Source organism: Falco rusticolus, chromosome 9 (genome assembly GCF_015220075.1).
Source record: "Falco rusticolus isolate bFalRus1 chromosome 9, bFalRus1.pri, whole genome shotgun sequence".
Taxonomy (NCBI): domain Eukaryota; kingdom Metazoa; phylum Chordata; class Aves; order Falconiformes; family Falconidae; genus Falco; species Falco rusticolus.
Window position 1 is genome coordinate 22,056,558 of NC_051195.1, and position 23,454 is coordinate 22,080,011.

Consider the following 23,454-nt stretch of genomic DNA (forward strand, 5'->3'; position numbering starts at 1 on the left):
AAAATATAATTTATGAATCATAGAGTAATCTGTAGGGAGAAAACATACTTGGTAGAAGTGAAAATCTACTTTGAAGCCTATTTGCAGTTACAACAGCACACCCTGAAACGCGCATCTGCTGTAACATCTGGCCTCTGACAGGAAGCTGCTTGCCCTGCTAAGAATAATAATACAGTAATTCCAAGCACACAGGTGATTTACTTCAAAGAATGTATCTCTATAGAATATGTTAGCTTGCTAAACTTTTTACTATAAAAGCCAGTACTATTTTTTTCCTTTGGCAGCCTTCAGAAAAACTACTACTACCCTTTGTGATTTTTTTTCAAATGTAATATTAGATTATTTCAATTACTATGTCATTTTCCAGCATTTTTAAGACTGTTAGTCCTGCACATGCCTTCCAGATTAAGGTACCTTCTACAGGGGCTGGAAGGGGGAAGTATACCTGGAGTGTTCACAATGCTGGGTCATTCCCATCCCATCCCATGGATCAACTGTGTGGTCTGCCCTCCCTCCCAGCACACACATGTAAACCTACTGTATTGAGTGCTAATTGCTATTGGTATAGCAGAAAATGCTATAAACCCAATGTTTCTCTCATGGTTTAACTCCAGCCAGCAACCAAGTTGCTCGCTCGCTTCCCCCACAATGGGATAGGGGAGAGGATCGGAAGAGTAAAAGTGAAAAAACTCATGGTTGAGATAAAGACAGTTTAACAGGTAAAGCAAAAGCTGCACACGCAAGCAAAGCAAAACAAGGAATTCATTCGCTGCTTCCCGTCAGCAGGCGGGTGCTCAGCCATCCCCAGAAAAGCCGGGCTCCATCACACGTAATGGTTATTTGGGAAGATAAACACCATAATGCCAAATGTTCCCTCTTCCTTCTTTCCCCAGCTTTATATGCCGAGCGTGATGTTTAATGGTATGGAATATCCCTTTGGCCGGTTCAGGCCAGCTGTCCTGGCTGTGTCCCCTCCCCATTCCTTGTGCCCCTCCAGCCTTCTCGCTGGCAGGGCCTGAGAAACCAAAAAGTCCTAGACTTGGTACAAACGTTACCCAGCAACAACCAAACCCATCCGTGTGCCATCAACATTGTTCTTACATCAAATCCAAAACACAGCACTGCACCAATTAAGAAGAAAATTAAACCTATCCTAGCTGAAATCAGGACAGTTTCTAACGTTTTTTAAAATAGAAGCTTGGGAACACCCCTTACTCAACAATTTTCCCATGAGACAGCCTATCAAAATCAATCCATGTTTCCACACCTTGGGGTTTTTGTCACCATTGGAGGAAAAAAGTGTACAATTCTCATTCACTTTTTTTTCTTACTACCTGTATTTCTCAGAAGTTTCCGTGGGGCTGGGGTTTAATTGGAGTAGGCCCATCAGTGATCAACAATATGCTTAGCAGAGTCCGTTCTTTTCCTCTTGGTGTGCCTTTGCAAGTATGCCTAACAAATGATGCATTTAAGGCATGAATTAGGTAATCTTTGGTTCCATGCAGCAGTCTTGAAAGGTGATTATTTTACATTTCTCAAGTCTGCAGATTTCTGCGGGGAATATCACAGTGTGAGGTATAGCTATGGCTGCACAATCACAGCGTTACAGTAGGGCATTTATCCCCTCACCTAGAAAGACTTGTAAAAGCAATGCCATGTGGCATGATATTGTCACCAGAATTGTCAGTGGCTTCTTTGGGATAAGCATTAAAATCTTCATTAACAGTAACTCCTGAAGCTATTGCATAATCATCAGACAGTTACAGTTTTTATCTTTATCAGCTGGAGCTAAATTCAAACTAGCTGCTTAGAGTTAAATGCAATTGTTAATTTTAAACGTTTTCCAGTCTCCCCAGCAGAGTCACCCTTAATCATGAGCCTGAGGATGCTAATAGGGCTTATAAAATGAATGGGACTGGGCTGCTGGGTTTTTTTCTTCTTCCTAGCAGATGGCAGGTTCAATTGTTTCCAATCAGTTGCTGGCACAAAAAATAGCTTTTAGAGCAAGACCATTTTTGCCAGTAGGAATTTACAGATTGTTGAATATTTTTCAGCTCTGAAGCCACATCTGCCGTTGTACTGTTTTAGAGGCGGTTTTGGTTTGTGATTGTATAGACACTTAAGCCAGTAAGTTTGTTGTAGCTATTGCAGTTTCCCTCTTTTTCCCCTGTATTTCTTCACTACAGTGCTCTTTTTCACAGCTACCTGTCTCTAGCACTTTCAAACTCATGGTCATCAGTTTGGTTTTGCCATAGTCTGCCTTGGAAATTTGTAGCTTTGCATCTCCTGGCATCTGCTTCTCAAACTTAACCTCCTTTACAGAGTTCTTTCCACCAAATTCTCAGCTGTGAGATATTTGGACAGCTTTTAGGGACAGCTGCTGTGTGAGGTGCTCACATGCAACCCAAGTCTTGTGTTAATTAATTACACCAGAACAACACATACTAAGACAAACTGTAACTGGTTACAGAGGCACCACTGAAGGGATCTCCATCACTCCTGGTTTTCAGCTCATTTATTTTCATCTCTTGTCTTCTAGACATGCAGCTTGGCTCAGCTCTAGTGAGTCCTTTATATTTCCATACTTGAGCTAATATTTTTTTCCCTCTCAGTCCTCCTAAAGGTGAAAACCAAACTAAACAGGAAGTACCCTTCTGCTTCCTCTCTGTTTTGAGGGAACAGATGTGTTAAAAGCACTTTTTTTTGGCAGCAAAGCAGCTGTACAATTCATCCATTTGCTGCTGTGGTGCTGGGCTGAATTAGACATTGCTTCTCTGAGAGTGAACCCTGCACTGACAGCGTCCGTCTCTTGGCTGCCTCTGCAGTGCCAGGAATTTTAACGTTTCTAATAGCTTGCCACGAGTTGTGCTGGCAGTCCTTGTGGAGGGGATGTAGTTACCGAGATTGCTTGGCTTATTAATCTTTTTTCTCCAAGAGAGATAGCTGCCAATATAATTATAAAAAATAACTGTTAATGACTTTGCAGTAAATACCCTCAATGCTAGGGCCTAAAGCAGCATATTTCAGGTGATACCTGGCTGGTGTAATGTGGTTTTGTGATGGGGTTAGGGAGCACCCTAACAATTGTGCTTCTTCCTCCATGGGAGAGGATGGGTAAGGGCTGGAGGCAGCGTGCAGTGATGCCGATGAAACTCCATTTGTGTGAGCACGCGTACGCTCAGTTACAGGAAGGTTGAATTTGGCCTGGTAATTCCTAAAATCATACATATTTATCAGTACTCAATCACAGCAGAGTTTAGGAGGCATCTATATTTCTTTCACATAACAAAAGGAAGATATACTGCTGTAATATTAAGATTAAGTATAGCTCTTTCTCTTCTTTGACAGTCATAATGCAACTCTTGAGATGTCGTATATCTCTTCCTAATAAAGTGTCAAAAATATTTACCTTCAGGACAAATTACGAGAATAGCAAACATCCTTACTCTGTACTAAAGGAGTTGGTACATTAATGTCAGCAGCTCACAAGCTCTCTCTGGTGGTCCTGCAAAGCTGAACGTTGCACTGGGTGGCAATTAGGTTTGATCAAAGGATAAAGAGTGGAGAAAGGGGGGCGGGGGGAATAGAAACAGCAAAGTTAAAGTTAAAACATTTGGAATTGGAATCTGGTGATTTTTACGAGTTCCTCAGGCTGTTTTGCACCTGGCTTTGCTCATCTGTGTGTAGATGGTTTCTGGAATGGAAATAGCCTGAACTGTAGTGATACAGAGGCCATTGATTTCTCTGGAAAGTGCCATTTAGTTCTCAGAACTTCTGAAAATTAACTTGTAGCCTGTCTACCAGCTTTGGGCGTCTGAAATGTAGGCTTTTAGAGGCTGCATGCTTAAAATTTCAAAATGCCTCTTTCACTGGGAGTTTCATGCATAAACTCAGCTGCAAGACTTACCGTACCGTTACTTCTAAGCAACTACAGTAGTGTTTTGACATTTGTTCAGAAAGCCTGACTTTATTTAATGTGTGTGCTTGCAATATCAATATCCTAATTTGGATCCAAATTTTGTTTGTCCTTAGTTTCACACAGATACAAGTGTGAAATGCTGAAGGTGAAATTGATTTCTGTTGTTATTGAAACAAACTACTATTAAAAGTCTTATCTTTCTGTTCAGAAAGAATTTGCTGATATTAAAAAATATGATAGCCTTATGGCCCAGCTGAACCACTCTAATAAATTCATTTTAACAAAGAAATTGGCTTTTTATTGAAAGGGTGTAATGCTCATCCTGCATGGCAACTCCAGAGAGCCTTTGCCAGTTAGCTGGGCAGTTGCTGTAAATCCTGTCTCACTACAGTGCAGACTCCAAAGGAGCCAGATCAGATATTGCTCCCCTCCCTGATGCTATGTGCCTCACATCCCAAAGAACATGCCACATGGGGTTCCAGGATTTTTTGGGGTTTTTTCCCCCCAGCTCCATTACCAACATGCAAAGCTGAGTGTGGATAGGTCAGTGGGTTTTTCCAGACTTGTCTTTTCTGTACTTGCCCATACTTAGATGCATGCACAGTGATTTGTTAGGTATGAGGCAAGGAAATTATTAATTAAAAAATTTAGCTGGTCTGCATCACCATGAAATAATTTTCAAAGAGGTTTCTTCCTTGTCTCTTGGGTGGCACATAGGCGGCCTTTTAGCTGGATTGCAAAATACTATTTTTTATGTATTCAAGTGTCTCCTGCTGTTTCTTTACTCAGAGCAATTTTAGTAGTAACAGTAATCACATGGAATCTTTTAGTTGTAATTTTAAGACTTCCTTTGCATTTAGTTAAAAACAGATACTTGAAAAGAAATACCTGATTTTTATATGTGTACAGGGTACCCATGCCCAGGTAGGAGCTGAGGGGTCTCTGGGAGGAGAGGCTGGGGCTGCCCCAGGCCAGGCACAGCGCCTTCCAATGGCTCCAGGGCCAGACACAGCTGAGGTGGTGTTTTAAGTTTTGTCTTTGTTTCTCACCATCCAAATATATTTTATGGCAGTAAATTAAATTAATTTTCTTCAAGTTTAGTCTGTTTTGTCTGTGATAGTGATCGATAAGTGAGCTCCCTGTCCTTATCTCAACCCGTGAACTTTTCCACCCTGTTGAGGAGGGGGTGCGAGAGTGGCTGGGTGGGCCTTGGGCAAGTGGCCAAGATCAGCCTGCCACGACATGCTAATTTAAGAACACATGAGGTCAAACTGTGGTGGGACTAAGATTCCGATATGGTCAGTGAAGCTGTATTGCTGCAGGAATGAAGTTAACCTGTTGTGCAAATCAGGCATTTATGCACTTCTTAAAAGGGCTGACTTGAGCTCGGTGCTGAGTGCTCACATTTAGTTTTCAGCCCGTAATGACTGTTAGCACCTGCATACCAACCTGACTTTTAGGTACAGCCACTTTCTCGCTTCCTTGTGCCATATAGCTTGTTTTCACATATATTTGTTCCTTCAGCAATTTACTTGTCAAAGCTAAAGCCAAAAATGAGCCTAGTCCTGAAAATCCACCTGTCAAGCTCCCGTCTGCTGGTTTCGTGGTGTTTTGGGGTTGTATTTACCCATGCCAGTTGGATAGCAGGAGTGCTGTGGAAAAGCTCACTGCTATCTTTACCTTTTGACTGACAGAATAAGGTAAATTTCAGAAAGCTTTTAACCTTCCCCATCTTTCCTAAAAATGCTAATAAAGGGGTTTGAGATCACCCAAGAGGTAGTAACCTTGATTTTAAAAGCCTTATAAAAATGTTATAGAAGCAGAGAACACAAACACTTTAACACGTTTTATATTTATGCTTTTCGTAGCCAAGCCAGATAAAGCTTTGTCAATTTAGAGGAAAACAAAATATTTACCAAGGATGCAAGGACCATTTTAAACAGTTCTGTCTCTGTGATGAGTGGCAGCCAGGGTCATTGTGGGAGCTCATCTTTTGGGCAGCTCAGCAGGGCAGCAGTCTGCTATATGAAACATGTTTGCTACCTCTAGATAAACCAGCTCAGATATTATTGCTTAAGCGCTGTATAGTTATATCTATTCCATCTGGTCTGATAGCAGTTGGAGTAGCATGGAAAGCACATACAGCTTTGAGTACCTGGATCGTTCATCTGTGTGGGTATCTCTTGACGGTGTGCAGTGCAATCACTGAGCTGCGTAGATTTGCTTGTTGCATCTCCTCACTGGTATTCCCTGAAAATTATCAGAAAATAAAGACAAAATAGGAGTTAGTAATTTACTAAGTTTCCACCTTATAGATCTTGTCCACTGGTGGTGAGGAAACAATTAATGATGATCAGCGGCTGTTTACTGAAGGCTTAATGACCTTGCACAGATAATGCTTTTGTAGGTGGCAGTGGCTTATCATGGTAAGCTATTCATGCAGCCGTAAACCCTGACTAGATTGCGATGGTTTTGTTTTTAAGTCATGGTGAAGTGCAGATTTTACACAGACACCTGCATCTTTTTGAAGTTAAGAGTGTTTTTTCTACAACATTAGTTTAAGCTACAGGCTTAAGAAGTCATGCCAATATTTTGATAAAAGCCTACTAATAGATGCTGAAGTGTCCCAGATGCTGAGGCAGTGCCCAAGTCTAATGAGTGGGCAAATGTACAAGCGGTAATTAGCTACCATCTCGCTGACCCCTTCCATAATGGAGGACATGAAAGCATTATAAGGGTCCTCAGAAACACTCGTATCTGAATATGGGTACTACCTTTTGAACAGGAATATCATTTGTACAAAGGAGCAGGTCTGGAGAAGCCATAACAGGGTTACGCAGGGTTGTCAGGCACAAGGCAGGTGACATAACATAGCTCATAGGGCTGCCTCATTGCTGCCAGCACTGTGTCCTAATTCTGCAGCAGTTCAGCAAGGGGAGAATGCCAGGGCAGCTTTGTGTCCTATGCTGGGTCTGTACATTGGATCCATTGTGCAGCATTTCAGGAATGCCACACAATCCTTTCTTTTTACTTTTTTTTTTTTTTTTTAATAAAAAATTATGACATTACTCCAAAAATACATGTGCTCAATCAGTGAGAGTGCAGAATATCTCTACGAAGAGGGAAGAAGGAGCGAAGACATTCATGTTGTGTAAGTTTGTGAATGTATTGCTGGTGGTTTTTTTCTTTAATATTTAATTGTCGACAAGAATTTGGCAGTGGATGTTTCTTAGAATTGAACTCTTCTTACCTGTTTAGTTTGTTGCAGACTTGAAAAGTCCATTTATATTTGTCAGGCATTTTTTGTTTTTGTTTTTTTTTTTGTTTTGTTTTTGTGGTTTTTTTTTCTTTTTAGCAGTTTAATGTGCCAACACAGGAGAAAGAAATTGCTGGAAAAGCAAAACTGTATGCAGCAAAGTTAAATGAACCATTTCAAGTAATAGAAATATCTGCTCTCTGTGATCTACTTTTTTAAATGTCAGAGTGGAAGAGATTTGCTGGACCAATATGCAATTTTATTTAAAGGACAAGGTTAATGATTCTTTGCATGCATGTTTACTTTATTTGCCTCTGCTTGTTTTCCTTTTCCTATTAGGCTGATGATAAAGACACTGGGAATTACAGTGCCATGCAATACAGACTCATCATTCCTCCAATCAAGGATGGTAAAGAAGGTTTTGTGATTGAAGCTTACACAGGGCTAATAAAAACTGCTATGCTGTTCAAAAATATGAGAAGATCCTATTTCAAGTTTCAGGTCATTGCAACTGACGATTATGGAAAAGGACTGAGCAGCAAAGCAGAAGTACTTGTAAGTATGAGCCAGGCATTATCTTTACAGAATAATTCCTGAGGAAATTCACACACTACACAAAGTTTTATTCCAGGCAGACCTATAGGATGGCCATAAACTGTGTGTACTTAATCTGTTTAAGTCACTGAAATAAAGCTTTTTCTTGTGCTCATGTTTCACAGGAGAGATACTGATCTCAGTTACCACACTAGACAAGAGGTTCAGTATTTTATTGATTCAAGGGGCCATCATTAACGGTTTAATTTAGATTCTAATTGTTTGCATTAAACATGGACCTAGGTTATGTTTTGGGTGCTTTGAACCCAGATGGTAGCAAAGAAAGTGCTGGTTTCATGCATTAGAAGTATCAAACAAGTCAGATCTGTGTGGCTGGACACAAGCGTTTACAGATCATATCCACCTGTTCCGTAAGCCAGCAAGGTGCAGCCAGCTCCTGTATCAAAGCTGTGAAGCAGAGTTAGCACGGTAACCCCAGTAACTAAGCCAAGCTGCAAACTTGCTAACTTGGGCTGTATTCTATGTTAACATGAATATGTAACTTGAGATCTGGTGTATCATGCTGTGGAGGCAATATCTCAGCAAACAGTCTGGAAAGGTAGAATTCAGGTGACTTACTGGGGAAAGCCAAGGTTGCCATGTCTTAGTTGGCTATGTCTTAGTTACTCATGTCCAGAAGGGAGACAGACACAAGGTATAATTTTGGGCTGAAACTGTACTTTCAAGTTTTCAGGGAAGCAACATTTCAAAACTGGCACCACCTTTAGGCCTTGAGCTCAGGGGTTTGGGCAGAGTGAAGGACATTGACTTGGTGCAGTCCCAGAAACTATCAAAGCTTAATTTCTTTAAAGCCTCTATAACTTGATGGATTGGATTAATATTAGCATAATGTCATAGGGATGAAGTGCATTATCTAGTTCATGAGAACACTGTCAAATGATACAGATGATAGCCATAATACTTGGTATATTGAGTTATGCAGGAATTCAGCAAATAAACATAATGTATGATGTCCTCATGCTTGACCTCCCAAAATGATAGGGCATTCTCATGCAATTTATGCAGTAATGGTATATTAAAATATAGCCAGAAGGTATCGACATTAAAATTAGAAAGTGAAGTATGTCTCATTAATTTATAGAGGTATCTTTAGGTTGTCTGAGTGAGTGATGATGAGCAGTACACTCTGTTTTTGAGGAAGGTGTGAAAGTTTAGAGTAGCTGTAGATACAATGACAGACTGACACCATTCCACCATGAAAGTTTGGGTTTGCACTCAGCATGATCCATACGTGAAGATCCTTTCTAACTAGACTAAGCTGTTCCTGGGCTTCATCATTTGATCAGAATTTGTCCTACTGTCACCGTGGTGTCAGGTTCTCACACTAGGAGGTGTTACTCCTTTCAATACAAGCTCAAGGAGTGCACATAGATGAAGGAAATCAGTTTAATTACTCACATGCAAAAGAATAAGATGTGACAGAAGAAGATAGGCTTACACTGGGAGGAGGTCTAGGGAAAAGAAGTGTGGCAACACCAGAGGGGCAGTACTGGGAAGAACCTGATCAGAGCAAGGTATCCTCCAGAACTGGGGCCAGGAGGCTTCCTCAGAGCACTTGCACAGCTCTGTGAGCAGCAGAAGCTGCCAAATCCATTGGTAAAATGTCTTCATGCTGTAGGGGACCGTCAGAGTGAAGGATATCGGTCTGTTCCTGCTGACTGGGACTGGCAGGATGGCTCAAGTTCAGACATCTGTGGGTCTACAGTTTGGTTCCATGCGATGGAATTTCCCTTTTTATCTTCTGTGAGATAAAAGAAAGAAATAAGAAATGACGTTTTAAAGTAAGTTTGCTGTCAGTAAGCACTTAAAGGTATTAAGTAAGTGTGGATAGTGAACATTCACTATGATATGATCTTTAATCAAATGTTTGTTGGGGTTTGGAGGAGGGTCCCAAGGCCCCTTCCTCATTGAGCTGTCAGCATTAGCTACTCCCAGGAATCCATTGGTGCTCTACAACGATCAAGACTGTAGGCTCTGCCTTGTTTGCTTTCAAAAATTGTGAAGTACCTAGTGAATGAAGCATGGGATCAAAGCGATGTTGCTTACAGGCTAGTGGTTATCAACAATTATATGTTTTCCCTGCCTCAGCTGAAGACTTCCAGTTGGTTGTGCTGCTACTCTGATTTAATGTGGAACTTTCCTATTCCCAGCAATGTGTTCTTCAGCTACTTATGGACATGAGACATCTGAACTTGCTGACTTCCAGCCCTATAATTGAGGCTGGTGCCTGCTATTTAGGAGCAGAGCACCTGGGTGTATTTTTTTTCTCAGTAGACAGGAAGTAGCAAAAGCTTTTAAAGGAATGGTGGGTTGGGTGATAACTGTGCCCCAAAAACCTTGCAGAAAGCAGTGATGGTGGTGCCTCAGGAGTAGCCTTGGCTTTCCCACACCTCCCACCTCTGCCCCAAGCATGCTTCTGTCTCTTCTCCAGTGGAAGGGAACAGTTTTTCCCAGCTTTTGTTACAATGTAATTAAATTGGACTTAGTTCCTCAACTTAATGCTATTATTTATAATTGAAAAATGGAAGCCTTTACAAGTGTGGACAGAAAGCAAGTTAATGTTACTATAGTAGCTTTAACTTTTTATTGACTTTTATTGAACACCCTATTCTACTATACCTTGTTATGAATGTGGGTTTATTTGTATTTTTGTATATGAACAAGTAGTTGTAATTGTATTACAATTATATCAAAAGAACTATTGCCTTTTTTTAAGTGTTACATTTATGCAGTAGTCGGTACGTAGGGGCATAGGGGTTGCTTGAATTGGTTAATGTAGTTAATTCTATTAATCTGATCACTGCTTTAGAGTTCCTTTCAATGATCTTAGTCTAAAATTCAGTTTGAGTTCATTATAATTCAGTTTTTCTTACACAGTAGTCTGTACGTGCTGATCAGTGTATCTGATGACATTTCAAGAACATTTAAATATTTAAAGTTAAATTAAGCTTCAAAGCTGGTGACGCAGTGTTTGATGTGAAAGTGTGTATTATTGCTTGCCTGCTGAAGTGCTTACAGGGCTCAGGCTTCTCTTGAAAATCGGGGGTTGGTTGTTTGTTTTAGAATAGAATTGGCTTACTCTCATTTTTTAATGTATTGGGTTTAACTTTGTCCTAATTTTCCAAATTTACCTCCAGAATCCTCTACAGGGAGTATAGGTTTGGAGTGTAATGTTTGCCATCAGGTCTATATGGACATAAGCCAAGTTTTAGGAAACATTTTCTCCACTAGTATGGGACAGTAACTGTTCCTTTCACAACCTAAGAGGAGGTTGGCTGTGCTAGTGAAGAAAGAGCTATTAGAAAATGAAAAAATATTTAAAAGGGAGCAAAAAGCATGCAATCATTTCACTGGAAGGCAGCCTTTTCCTGGGATAAAAATAGCTTCAGGAGACTAGATCGGGAGATGCGCACAGCGTTTGCCATCTCTGCTGAATATGAAGCATGCATGTAGTCCCTTGTGCATGCTGACCGTCCAACCTGCCATTGAGAAACAGAAGAGTTACACTGTGGTTTTGTAGCAGAAAACACTAGTGTGAGGTACTTGCTCTGAGGTCAGTCTGTTCTTTGGTGGAATCCTGGAATTTTTTATTTATTTATTTTATTTTTTAAACAAAGCACACAAGTATTGGGTGTATTAGAGAGAATTTTTTTCTGGCATATTAAAGAAAAAAGTTAAGTTGTAAAATGTACATGGTTATGTACAATTTTATGCTATATGGAGGGAGAAGCTTAAAAAAAAGGAGATTCAAATAAAAACTTTCACTGATAAGTTCAAACTAAATGGACAATTTCCTCGGTGATTTTCTAAAAAAGTACCATTGATTTCGTTGAATTAATCTTGTATTTGCATTTACATTGGTGAAAATTGCATATCTCCAAGGTTGGATATTCCTAGTCAAGTCATAAAAAATACCAAAATGCTAAGTAATTTTGAATATGGCACTTGCAAGAGCAGTGATTCTGTAAGTAAAGTCTAAGCTATGAAGAAGAGGTTTCGTAGTCCCCACCTTAAAAATCATTAATTCTGATGTAGTCCTGCAATTACAGCTCTAGCTAAACTTTTGCCTGCTGTTCATTGGTTTTGGCTGCCAAACAAAGCATGATTTCCCAGCTCTTTTATTCAGAATTAGAAGTGAGAAATCCATCTATCAGGGCATGGCTGTGAAGGCAGGAAAGTAATTATTCCATTCTTTTTGTATCAGGAGTATGTAATGCATGGGAGCGCCAACTGAATTTCACTCTTTTGTTTCCAGGTCTCTGTGGTCAATCAGTTGGACATGCAAGTCATCGTCTCTAATGTTCCTCCCACCCTTGTGGAACAAAACAAAGAACAACTCATAGGGTAAAAAATTTATTTACTCTACAAATATCAAGACAATTCCCTGGTTTTGTGTTGAGATTCAGCGAGGAGTGCTCCCTTTATGCCATGATCTCCCTTTTTGCCAAAAGACTTGAAAATGAGAAAGCAGATGGTTTGATGGGGAGCACAACTGCCCCCCCTGCCCCCAGCTGGCTGGACTGACAGCACTGGCCCCTCCAAATCCGTATTTTGCTCGTCCTCTGGAGATGGCAGAGGTACAGCACTCCTTTGCTTGTGCATTCACCCACTTTGCAGACTGAAATTTGCTTCAGAGCTGCCCCTAATATAGACCCGTAGTGGAGCCTCCAAACACTGAGCACAGAAACTGCAGCTGTCAAAATCTGGGATGTAAATAAAGCACATCTCCAAAAGGCTGGGGCAGCATGTCTCAGTGAGCTGTATTGCTTTCTCAGTGAGCTGTATTGCTTCACTGTGATTTTATTTGAGCAACGTGGCTGTAAGGGAAAGCAGAATTTAGAAAATTTATACTGGTGCAATTAATACCACTAACATCATTACATGACATTTTAATTGCAAAAAACTGGTAACAAGGTGTCATTATTCAGGCCTAGCAGGTATAAAATGTTGTGATGGGGTGGGGGTGGGTGGGGTGGTAATTGGAAACATTAATGCTTTGCAATAAAAGCAATGCATTTTACTATACTGGAAGACAGCTACAATCCTTTTGGTCAAGTATGTTTTGTTAGCACTCATACATCACGACATCATCAGCTTCCAGGACTCGGGTTTTCACTTGTAGCTTCTTTTTGTAAGACAAGGACAATTTTCTGTACTTTGTGTCATCAGCCATATAAACATGAATTAGGCAAGATGGGAAAGTAAATACTATAGAAAATAGTTTAAAAACAATCTTTGTACTCTTCTGTCACTTTAATCGGTGATGAATGGCATTTCTCAGATTTCAACAGGTCGGTTCCATCCTGACTGCTGTCATACCTTTACTTCACAGAAATTGAAATACCTTAGGGTTGACGATATGATGACTCACTAGAAAAGAACTGTGCTGTGTCTAAATGGCTGATGTCTTCACTGGGCTAGGAAAAAATATCAATGGATTTGCTTCTGGAGATGTAGGATATATTCCCCTTCTCTCTCTCTGTTTTGAGTGAGGTGTAAGTTTGCTCTGATAGATTCTAACATCAGAAACACTAATTAAGTTGTTCAGGCAATAGCCTATGTTCACAGGGACTCCATTTCCTAGAGCTAAGAATAATAAAGGAGTCTGCTTACTTAACACATAAGGTTTAGCTTTCCAAAAGTGTCAGGCGTTGGTGTTGGCTGAAGAGACGAAAAAGAATGTATCTTTTAGTGACAGTAATAGAAGTTATTTCTGCTTTCCTAAGCCTTCAAGTTCACCTTTGCGTGTTGCACTGTACAAATTCTTCATACTGTAATTTGTGGCCTTCCTGGGCTGCTGTTATCTTGAGTGGAGAGGATGAACACGTGTTCTGTACCATGTGTTTCTACGTGGCATAGGACAGATTTCATGCTAAATTGGACTTAGGCTGTGTTTGAGAACCTCCCAGTTTTGTAGTATCCTGGAGCCACCACAAAAATACAGAGATCTTTTACAGAAGGTGGTTTTAAATCAGGGTGGAATAAGCCTGTGTCGTGGGGCTGAGAGTGTGAACGCTACAATGGGTGACATGGCAAAGACAAGAGCAGATAGCGTGTGGCCCTTTCACCATCCCTGCAAAAATCTCCTTTTGCAAACACTGGAGCAGCTTGTTTCTAGCTCCCAGCAGGTCTCAGCAGTGTTCAGTGCCTCAGCAATAAATTGTGCCATAACCATACCCTCACTCCTCTCCTCTGGGGCCCAGAGGAATAGCTGGCATATCCTGCCAGTCTTGGAAAACAGCCCAGAGCCACATTCCTCAGTCTCCGTTCTCAAAAAAACTCTTTTCTGCCAGGTTGGAGTCTTTTAAAACTTGTTTCATGCTGTTCTGGCCCTTGTGCGTGGAAGTCTTTGACAGATGCGTAAATATTTCACAGTGAATGAAGCTTTTGAATGAGTACAAAAATAAAAAGTACAGCCAGGTTTTGAGTTCTCAAAATTAGCTTGGGAACTCTTTACCTTCATGAACAGTGTGAGGCCGGCTAGTGAGTATAGCATGAGAATTTCACTTCTAAGGATAAGCATTAAGGACAACTTTTGCCAAAAGAGATTGCATTAACTTGTTTTAAGTTGTTGCAGTCTTTACTAAAAATATTTTCAGAGAGCAAAAGTCTCAGAAAGAATTTTGTATATGTGTACCTCTCTGTTTCACAGAGAAATATATTTATTTAATTGCTATCTTCAAACTTCTTGGATTTTCCTCCTGAAGCTTGAAAGATTGCGCTCTCAATGTTTTTGTAAAGGCTTTAATAATTCATGCAGGACATACAAACAAAATAATAGGAATTTGTGATTTTTCATGCACTATGTGGAGGATACGACCACGTGTAAAGGGAAACCAAATAATTTGGAGACCTTCTCAGGCTAAAGTACTTTTGCCCCAAGAGGTTTCTGAACCATTCAAATCATGCACCAATTTATAAAATCAGAACACTTTGTATAATTCATTAACAGATTAAAAGACTGTATCATTAACTAAATTAGGCACTACAGAGGTTATTCGGCTCTTTCTCCTCTCTTTTTGGCACTGGAGTAATAATAAATATTAATCTCTGAAAAATATAGTATTTAATACCAATTGCAATACTTGGTGATGGGGAATGTTAGGGAAGTGTGTAGTGATTTTTCACAATAAAATAAATAGTGATAGAGACAACTTTGGAGAACAAGTTGTTACAGATTCTCCTCAGCTGCCTGTAATTTTCACTTGAGAGTGGATACAAGGTATTAAGAAATACATAGTTTAGTTCTTCCACACTGCAAAGGCTTACTCAGCAGAGCCCTGAGATGTATGTTGGTTAATGGTCCAAATAAAGGAAGCATACCATAGAAGAAAAGATTTAAAACATCACTGTCTATTTGGCTTAGAAGTTTGGGCTTTTTGAGGAATACAATGGGTATGTCTTCAGCTGACATTTGTGATAGTGTTGTGATCCTTTGCAGTCATTCAGTAAGCACCTTGGGTTTCCTCCAACTGCTTTAATTTCATCAACAAGCTTTTCATATCCTCTGGACTGCACATCAATGTCAGATTTGCTATTGCTCTCACCCACTTTAATTATGTCTGTTCAGATAGGTCCATTTACGTCCGCTACAGAAGATGACAGAGAAAACAGCGTGAGGCTTAGTAGAAAATTCAGTGTGTGTTCTGCTCCTTCAGAAAACTTGGTGAAGGCAGACGACACGGTATTCTTTAAATAAAGCAGTGTTTGTGAGTGCTTAGTTTGTTGGGCAAGGAACAGCATTTCAACTAGAATAAAATAGCCAACTTCATGCTCAGAGCATTTAGTTCTTTGGTTTTCACGTGACTGAAAGTTAAACCTCTAGCGGAAATTAGATACGCCTCATTACCACGGAAGACTTGTGTTTCTCTCATCCCGTAGGTAATAGAAATGTCTTGTGAATTAAGTGCTTCTTTAGATGGCAAATCATTTTCTCTGAAACAGTAATGGAGCAGCTGAAAATGAGTACTCTGAAATACTCCATAGACATTTCTCTTGAAAAGGCTGGATTTGCCCTACAGCCTACAAAATGGAAGCAATGCTGCTTAGGGAACTCTCTTTTCCCAAACTAGAGCTAGCCCAAACCATTTGGGCATCATTTTTAGTGGTACTGCTACTAGTTTTTGAAGTGTGTATGCTTTCTGAGCCAATCAGGTGGGTAAGGAAAACACATTTAGCTACACTTGGACTGCTCTGGAGTTGTGGAAGAATGATATGAGTATTGTCCTCTCAGTTTCAAAAATGAAATGGGATTTCCCATGTTCTTCTTTCCTCCAGTAAAAAGTAGCCTGGAAAGAACAGAGCTTCTTTTCCGTCCATATGAAGAAAATCTCCCAGTGGTGGTGTAGGAATCTTTCGTTGGGGAAAGAGAGTCTGATGGAATCACCTCATACTGCCAATAAATCTGCATAGATACCACAATAGATCATTGCTTTATTATTTAATAATAAAGCAATGTAATAAGCATAATATTTAAACACTGAAATCTTGACTTCCCACATCGAGAAGTTTCTGTAATTTCCTGTATTCTCAGTGTGGTCTTCATGGCAATTCCTTTTTTTTTGTATTTTGACTTCATTACAGACAAGTCGTGGTGCCAGATTGGGGCAGAGGTAGAGATCCCAAAATGCTTGTGCTAGCTGCGTATTGTGGGCTTTAGAGCCTGCTTTCCCTCTGTGTTTTTCTAGCATTTTTCACTGTCCTGGGCTGAGGAATTTAGGTGCATGCAGCCTCCTGTCCAGACCTGCCTCTGGAAATGGAATCCAGTTGCAGATGTTCTTGGATACCCACTTGATCTTCTGGATGTTCAAGTGTATCGTGCGTATCTTAATAGAGGTTATTCCCTACCTTTCAAGACAAAAATTACTGGAAATAGCACATGTTCCAGGGAACTTTTCTTCATGTGTATTTTGGCCTGTTATAGGCTGCAGTCCTTTAATACCTTCATGCTTATAAAAGAATGGGGCAGTTCCATAGTTAAGGAAAATCCACATTCAAAAACTCTAATGCCATGTAGAAGTGACCAGTCAGTTTTCAACTAGAAAATCCAAATGTAAAATCCTGTGCTGATCCTCAGAGATATACTGAGTGAGTGTTTTGGAATACAAGCGTTCAGCCTGCTAACATATAAAGTTGAATTTCTCAAAGTGTCTGCTCTGCTTTGCTGCATAGAAGCTGTGGTCTACTTAAAAGAAACGTCATATATTATAGCAATATATATTGCTGTAAATTATATATCATAATATACATCACATGTACATTGTACATCGTATATAATTTTATGTACAATCATAGTATACGAGATAATAAATTTTATATATAGGGGCTGGAATGCACAGTCCTCTCTTCCACAGGGAAGTGTTTCAGAACGTGGATGATTTCTCTTCGGTTGTGTTTTGCTGTTGACAATATAGCAAATGATGTTTTCTAATCTCAGTTTCAGAAGCCAGTTGGTGGCATTTAAAAGGGACAGCTGATCTGAGTGCTTTACGTGGCACTTGTGTATACCGTTGTGTTTTATTTCTTTTTTGTTAGAATGTCGGTATGCTCAGTAATTGGGAGGATGAGTGAATGTCTCTGAAGTGTACCATATTTATCAAGATGTGACTGTGTATAATGAAATGAGGTGTTATCAGGCATCACTGTGATTCCAGCATTCTTGGTACTTTTAGTAAAGCCAGACACAAGGATCTCTTGGATGGGCTGCCTTAAGAATACTTGTTTGGAAATGCAGTGCCTCTGAAAGACTCTTGACTGTATTAAAATATTCAACCTTAGTGCACCAATGGGATTTTTTTCCTCCTCGGTCCATGAATTGGTCGAAAGTGAGCATGTCTGCCCTGCTGGATGTAGATGCAATATATAAATCACTCAGACTTGTTAATTTTCCCATAGGAGAAGTACCGTTCTGTTCCTTGCTTTATGATTTTTGCCATGTAATTGCTGAATTAAGCCTAATTACAGGTGACTGAACTTTTTGTGTATTGGGGTGGTGGCAGTGAACTTGCCGTTAAGCACTCTTCACAGCTAGCACTTACTTTCCTCCCCATTATTAAATGTTCTGTAGTCACAGGTACTGCCATAACTGCCTTGTTCTTTGCCTCAGCGCACTCTGACACTGTTATATGGGTTCATTTTGCTCCTGGCCTTTCGGTCCACCTCCCCTCTGCCGTTTTCCCTTTCATATCTCGGCACTGTAATGTTTCATTCTGAATTATGTTGCAAAATTAGTAAATAAATCAATAATGAGACTAGAGGGACATTTGCCACCAACTGGCTGCATCATATTTCATATCCACCCTACATTTGCCTTTGCTTGGAGAACACATCCTGTAGTTCTCGCTTTGTACAGTGTTTAACAGAGCCTTTTCCATTTCGTAGCTGATCTTAGCCTCCCTCTGGTGTAATCAGGATGATTAATAAGTCAGCTACCTTTATTTTATTAAGTTAGGTAATAGAGACCAAAGCTTATTCATCTCCAGCTTTTCCACTTGCTACTTCCACTGCCAGCTGGGAAGCACCGGTTCAGCGATCTCCTCCTCCCCCCTTCTCTCAATAATACTGAATGTTGTTCTGTTAATGGATTTTCTCTGAAGTGCTGTAATGCAGCGCATGGCTTCTCAGATAAAGCTGTAAACTTCTGCTTTATTCTGAAATTGCTTACTATTGCAATAAAAACCCTTTTGTGCTGAGATCTGAAGATATGTCTTCTGGGTCAAAGTCAAGATGTCTCTGTGTATTACTCTTCGGGTGAATGTAGCGTAATGTTCCTTCTGTGACTGGGAAAAATTATACTGAAAGTTGGAGTGCGTGTAGGTTTTTTGGAGGACAGGATTATGCATGATGAGCACAAAAAGAAGAAAAGAAACTTTAGCAATATGTAAGAAAGCAAATTTCCTTTATGGTGTGCAATCCAATATGTTTTTATAGGATTAGGGTAAGTAGGTATAAAGACATTGTCTCAGGGTTGTTTTCTAAATAATTTAGATGTTATTATATGCAGAGTAAATTGGCTCAGTGGTGCTCCTGCCTGCTAGACACGTGCCTTGTGTGTGATATAAAAGTAGAAATAAACTTTGTCAAAAGGCTATTTTTTAAAGAAGGAATAGTCTTAGGCTTGGAATAAACTCTAGTTCTGGCTTCTTTATTCTACACTGCAGCACAAAGCAGGCTGCCTTAGCTGACTAGCAGGGGTTTCTTGAGTTGTGTTTGCAACTCAAAAGCAGCTTAGCATCTCTCCAGAGGCCACCGTAGTATAACCTTTCCTGTGCTCTACGTATGTTGTAATAAGGCATCTGGGAGCTGGGGCCCAAGTGCATCACCCCCCCAAAGCTATCATCAACTGCACAGGAGGGGCTGGAATTGGTCCTTACCTATCTGTGAAAATAAAGTTGAAAATCCAGCAGTTTAATTGTCAATTACTAACCATGCGAAAACTCACTACAGCCAGAATTTGGCTGAAGTTGAGCAGAATTGACAGTGTACTCAGGTTAAATGAAACACTTGAAAAGTCTGTACTGGCAGAGCTAAATTCTCTCATCTGTGCGTTGTTGCCAAATTTGCTTGCATTTCAATTACCTACAATATGAATTTGCTATTAATTCTAAGTTACTTTGGGGAGATAGAATTTTCAGTGGAGGAGCCAAAGGTTATGCAGGATATGTAGTCTTAAACACTTGCACCTATAAGGCTATGGTACCAGTTATTTCAGAGTCCTGAAAGAAAGAATAGAATATCTTCTTCCCCTCCCCCCCCCATTTCCTAAAAGTATTTTTATGTGACTCAGAAACATAGCAGGCTAACAAATTACTAAAGAACTGAAACATTTCTTTCCCATAGAATTTTCTGATAAGAAGATTGTGCAGTAATTAAATCTCAGGCAGTGGTGAGGATCTAAAATGTTTTGCAGATTGAATTGTTTCTTTTGCCCGTGTGCTGATTCAGAGGATATGCATACAACTTTGCAATTCAGCTCGAGGATATAAAACTACTGGGATGCTGTAGTGCGCTTTCAGGCTGTGTCATGCATTTTTTCCATCAGGGACAATGGAGGGTCATTAAACCTTGCTGCTGACTTTCCAAATCTTAGACGATGACTGTTAGTCTAGTTGAGTTGCCATTGCTGTTGGGCTCTCGTGCAGCTGATCCCGTATCTCCTATTCTGAGGTGAATTAACTGACTCGTGTGAACGTTCAGGTTAGATTGCAAAGAAGCTTCTAAGTGGTCCTTTACATCTTTCCCAGTAGCAGGATCTGTCACATGCTGGGGCACACATCTGGCATGCCAGATTCATGCAACTGTAGAGAGAAAGCAGCACGATGCTGTGGTGCCAGGGTGCACCCCCTTAATTTAGGGCCTTCTCTGCCTCTAACAGGGTGCAGCAACTTTGCCCTGCCATGCGGCGTGATGCCTCAGGTGTGCGTATCAGCCCATGGACATAGTGCTGAGTGTGGCTCAGGAACGTCGTGCCTTATCCCAGATTTTGGGTTTTGGTCTGCTGTGTTAAGAAACGTTCTGGGAAGCAGAATGCCACTAGCCAAGGGACAGCTCAGCAAACCACTGTACCTGTATTTTTTTGCCTTTCCGTTTCTTTTGCATGTAAAGATGAAAAAAAGTTCTCTCTGAGTTTTCAGGATATTTAGGGCTATGTTATGTCCTCAATGACAATGAAAATCCTCTTATCCTTTGTTTATTTCACTGGTGTCACTGATGAGAATTTGGAAAGCAATATAATATATAATGAAGATGCACTGGGAAGTATTTGTGTTCATTACGTTATGTCTGCAGAGCTAAAATGGAACTAAGAGCAGTAGGGAAGTCTTGTTGCCTCTTAAAGTTGCTGGTTCTATCCCTCATTACACCGCTGTTAGGAGGATGGTATTACCGTTGTCACATTAACAAGTGACAGACTAATTTTAAGCTAAATTTTGCTGATAAATACAGTAAAACTGCAGACACTGTTGTTATTAAAAGTATGCATTTTAAAAATTGGTTCTTGGGGGTAGTACTACAAGCAAGTGGCCACTTTCAGTAGAGCTTTAAAACACTACAGTGTTTTCAGCATCACAAGTTGAGCTGAATTACTTTTAAAATAAATCTACAGGGAACTGCCCTATTTTAAAGTGCATTCTTTAATTGCTACTTTTCAGTCTTCAGCACATTTTTATTATATATTTGGACCTAAACACTGCAATTTGTGTGCCTCAGATGAAATACTACTGTCATTCCACTATACTTTGTGGTGTTTCCTGCAATGTCAGTGAAAGCCAATGGCTGCAATGTGTACCTGTTTCTCATAGTCAAAAATTTTAGTCACATTTTAGGCAAAAGTATTCTCTAAGGCAATGGATTTCAGCAAAAGCCATACCAGGAATTTTTGAGAAAAGGGAATGTTGTTACCAGTTCTAAAATCCAACCTTACAGGGCATTTCTGTCTTGGATCAAATAATAGTTTTGTGCAAGGAAACAAACGCATCACCCCTCCCTGCAGCAACAGAAGATTATTGTATTCTAATTAGGAAGGTAAATCTTTTATATATTTGGTCTATCTGAATCCTTGTGCAAAATGCTATTCTAAAGATGGTTATGGTTTCTTTTAGTCACTTACATTCATGTAATGTTTGGATGGTTTTTTTATAGCAATCTGCATATCCCAGATTTGTTCTGTCAAATTTTACCTGGGAGAATTATTGTAACTGAGGCTTCTGTGACAGGTTATCTCCCTCGCTGCCAGTTACGTGCGTGCCAGAAGCAGAGATGAGTAGGGTTTGCCATATCTGCAAACAACAGGAGTGCTTGTTTATGGGAAGCCAGTCAAGTAGCAATGTGTCAGATGATCTGTATTTTTATTTATCCTACAAAAATGTCTCCGCACTATGGGTATACGTGTGTGTGTGTGTGTATATATATATATATTCACTGCTAGGCTAGGACCTGGGTCTGCCGGACTTGGATTTTTCAAAATCTTATGGAAAAGCTTCTGTTTTAAGGGCATGCTAAACTTTTACACAAAGAGCAGAGAAATTGGATGGATAATGTGAATCAGTGGTCTTGAAAAATTATGACATGGTGATACTGCTTTGACAGCATTACTTTGAAAATCTTGTGTCAGAAAAAAACAGCAGCAAAATGTCACCTCAGCAACTGCAAAAGATTTTGTTTAAAACAAGTGATGACTTAGCCATTGATGTTCTTTTTTATGAGGACTTTTTATTATCCTCCTCTTCACCCTAGTGCATCCTTGACATATCAGGCAGCATGTTCCCTCCCATTCCCCTCCTTTTGCCTCCTAACTCCGCTATTGCTTTCTGATTTGAAATTTTGATAATATAAATTAGCTCAGAAGGATGTGTATTTCCACATAACTCATAGATCTGATCGAGTGTTTAGACTTTCAGCTTCTCTTATTTATTTCTCCATACTTCTTTGCCCTTCTATCCAGGTTTGATGATATTTGGGTTTATGCCTTTGTTTGTAAAACTCTCCATTGGCTTCAGCTTAGCCTTTCTCAGTCCGTTTGGAAGCCTCATCACACCACTAGCAAGTCTGTCTGTATACAAAGACGCTCCTCCCGTTTTCTGTGAGCTGTGTTCTGTCCTTGCCCAACAGCCACGGTGAAAGCCCTTCTGATGGCAGTGTCTGAGCAGCTTTCCATTTTCCTTCTGGCTCCATCCATTCTTGGGAGAGTTGGGGTCCCCGCCACCTTGGCTGCCAGCCCCAGCTACGGTCTTGGTGGGAGTACCAATTCTCCTGTTGCACACAGAATCTGAAGGTCATCCAGCTGAGCTGTAATACTTGTAAACCTCCTTTTTTCATTGGATGCACAGTGCAGCAGATACAGAGAAGCAGTCTGCTACAGGTACTCAACAAGTTTCATAGGCCCCACTAGAGTAGTGGACTAAACAAGGAGGAAGGAAAAGAACATATTTTTAAAAAACTTTATTCAGGTCTTGTCTGTTCTAAAGCAGCTTGTTAGAGCAATAGTGAGTTATGTTTGTAACTTTGCATAAACTCTCCATATCTGAGGTACAGGTGTGCTTGCTATCTGTGCAGAAACTTCTCAGGTGTTCAGTGAGGTCCTTTCTCTATCAGTTTGTGCTGCTGAAGGCATTTCAACCTGGCATAGGCATGAGTATTTTTTTGTTTGTTTATTTGGAGGAACATTCTAGAAACAGCCATTCTACCTTTGCCTTTTTGAATACTTTAAGAATAACGTCACATTTTAAGACTTCTCCCATAAACGGTTCTGCATGAAAAACTGCAGAAAAAATACGAGATTTTGAATTTAGAACAAAGGCTTCCAAAAGTGCATACTAAGATGGCTGTGGACATTCAGTTGTCAAAAATAAAAATGAAGTGGGTATAATATTCAGTAATAAAGTTAAAGAAAATTGATCATGACAAGAATTGATAAAATGACCAGTAAATATCACCTTATCTAATAAATTTTAATTTCTTAGAATTGCATTTATCTCTTGCGTTGACACATTTCAATTTATATACATATCTGCAGAGTGTGCCATTCTGTGCTCTGGCAGCATCTAATGAATCCTTCTGTTTGGAAAAAAGAACAGATTTGTTTTGGTTTATTGCTGTTATGGCCTTGTTATCTTGGGCATAGCTGCTGCTGAATTCTATCAACCTGTCTGTCTTCTGCTTGTAGAAC

The 23,454-nt window shown here is 40.0% G+C and overlaps 1 protein-coding gene across 8 annotated transcripts in view; it reads left to right on the forward strand.

The window, feature by feature from the left end:
* PCDH15 (protocadherin related 15) overlaps nucleotides 1–23,454 on the forward strand; it is a 442,830-nt gene that overhangs the window by 383,816 nt on the left and 35,560 nt on the right. For all 8 annotated transcript variants that reach the window (XM_037400858.1, XM_037400859.1, XM_037400861.1 and 5 more), the window contains 2 exons: nucleotides 7,515–7,730; nucleotides 12,046–12,134. In XM_037400858.1, the coding sequence (XP_037256755.1) occupies nucleotides 7,515–7,730; nucleotides 12,046–12,134 (305 nt within the window). The remainder of the gene's footprint in view (nucleotides 1–7,514; nucleotides 7,731–12,045; nucleotides 12,135–23,454) is intronic.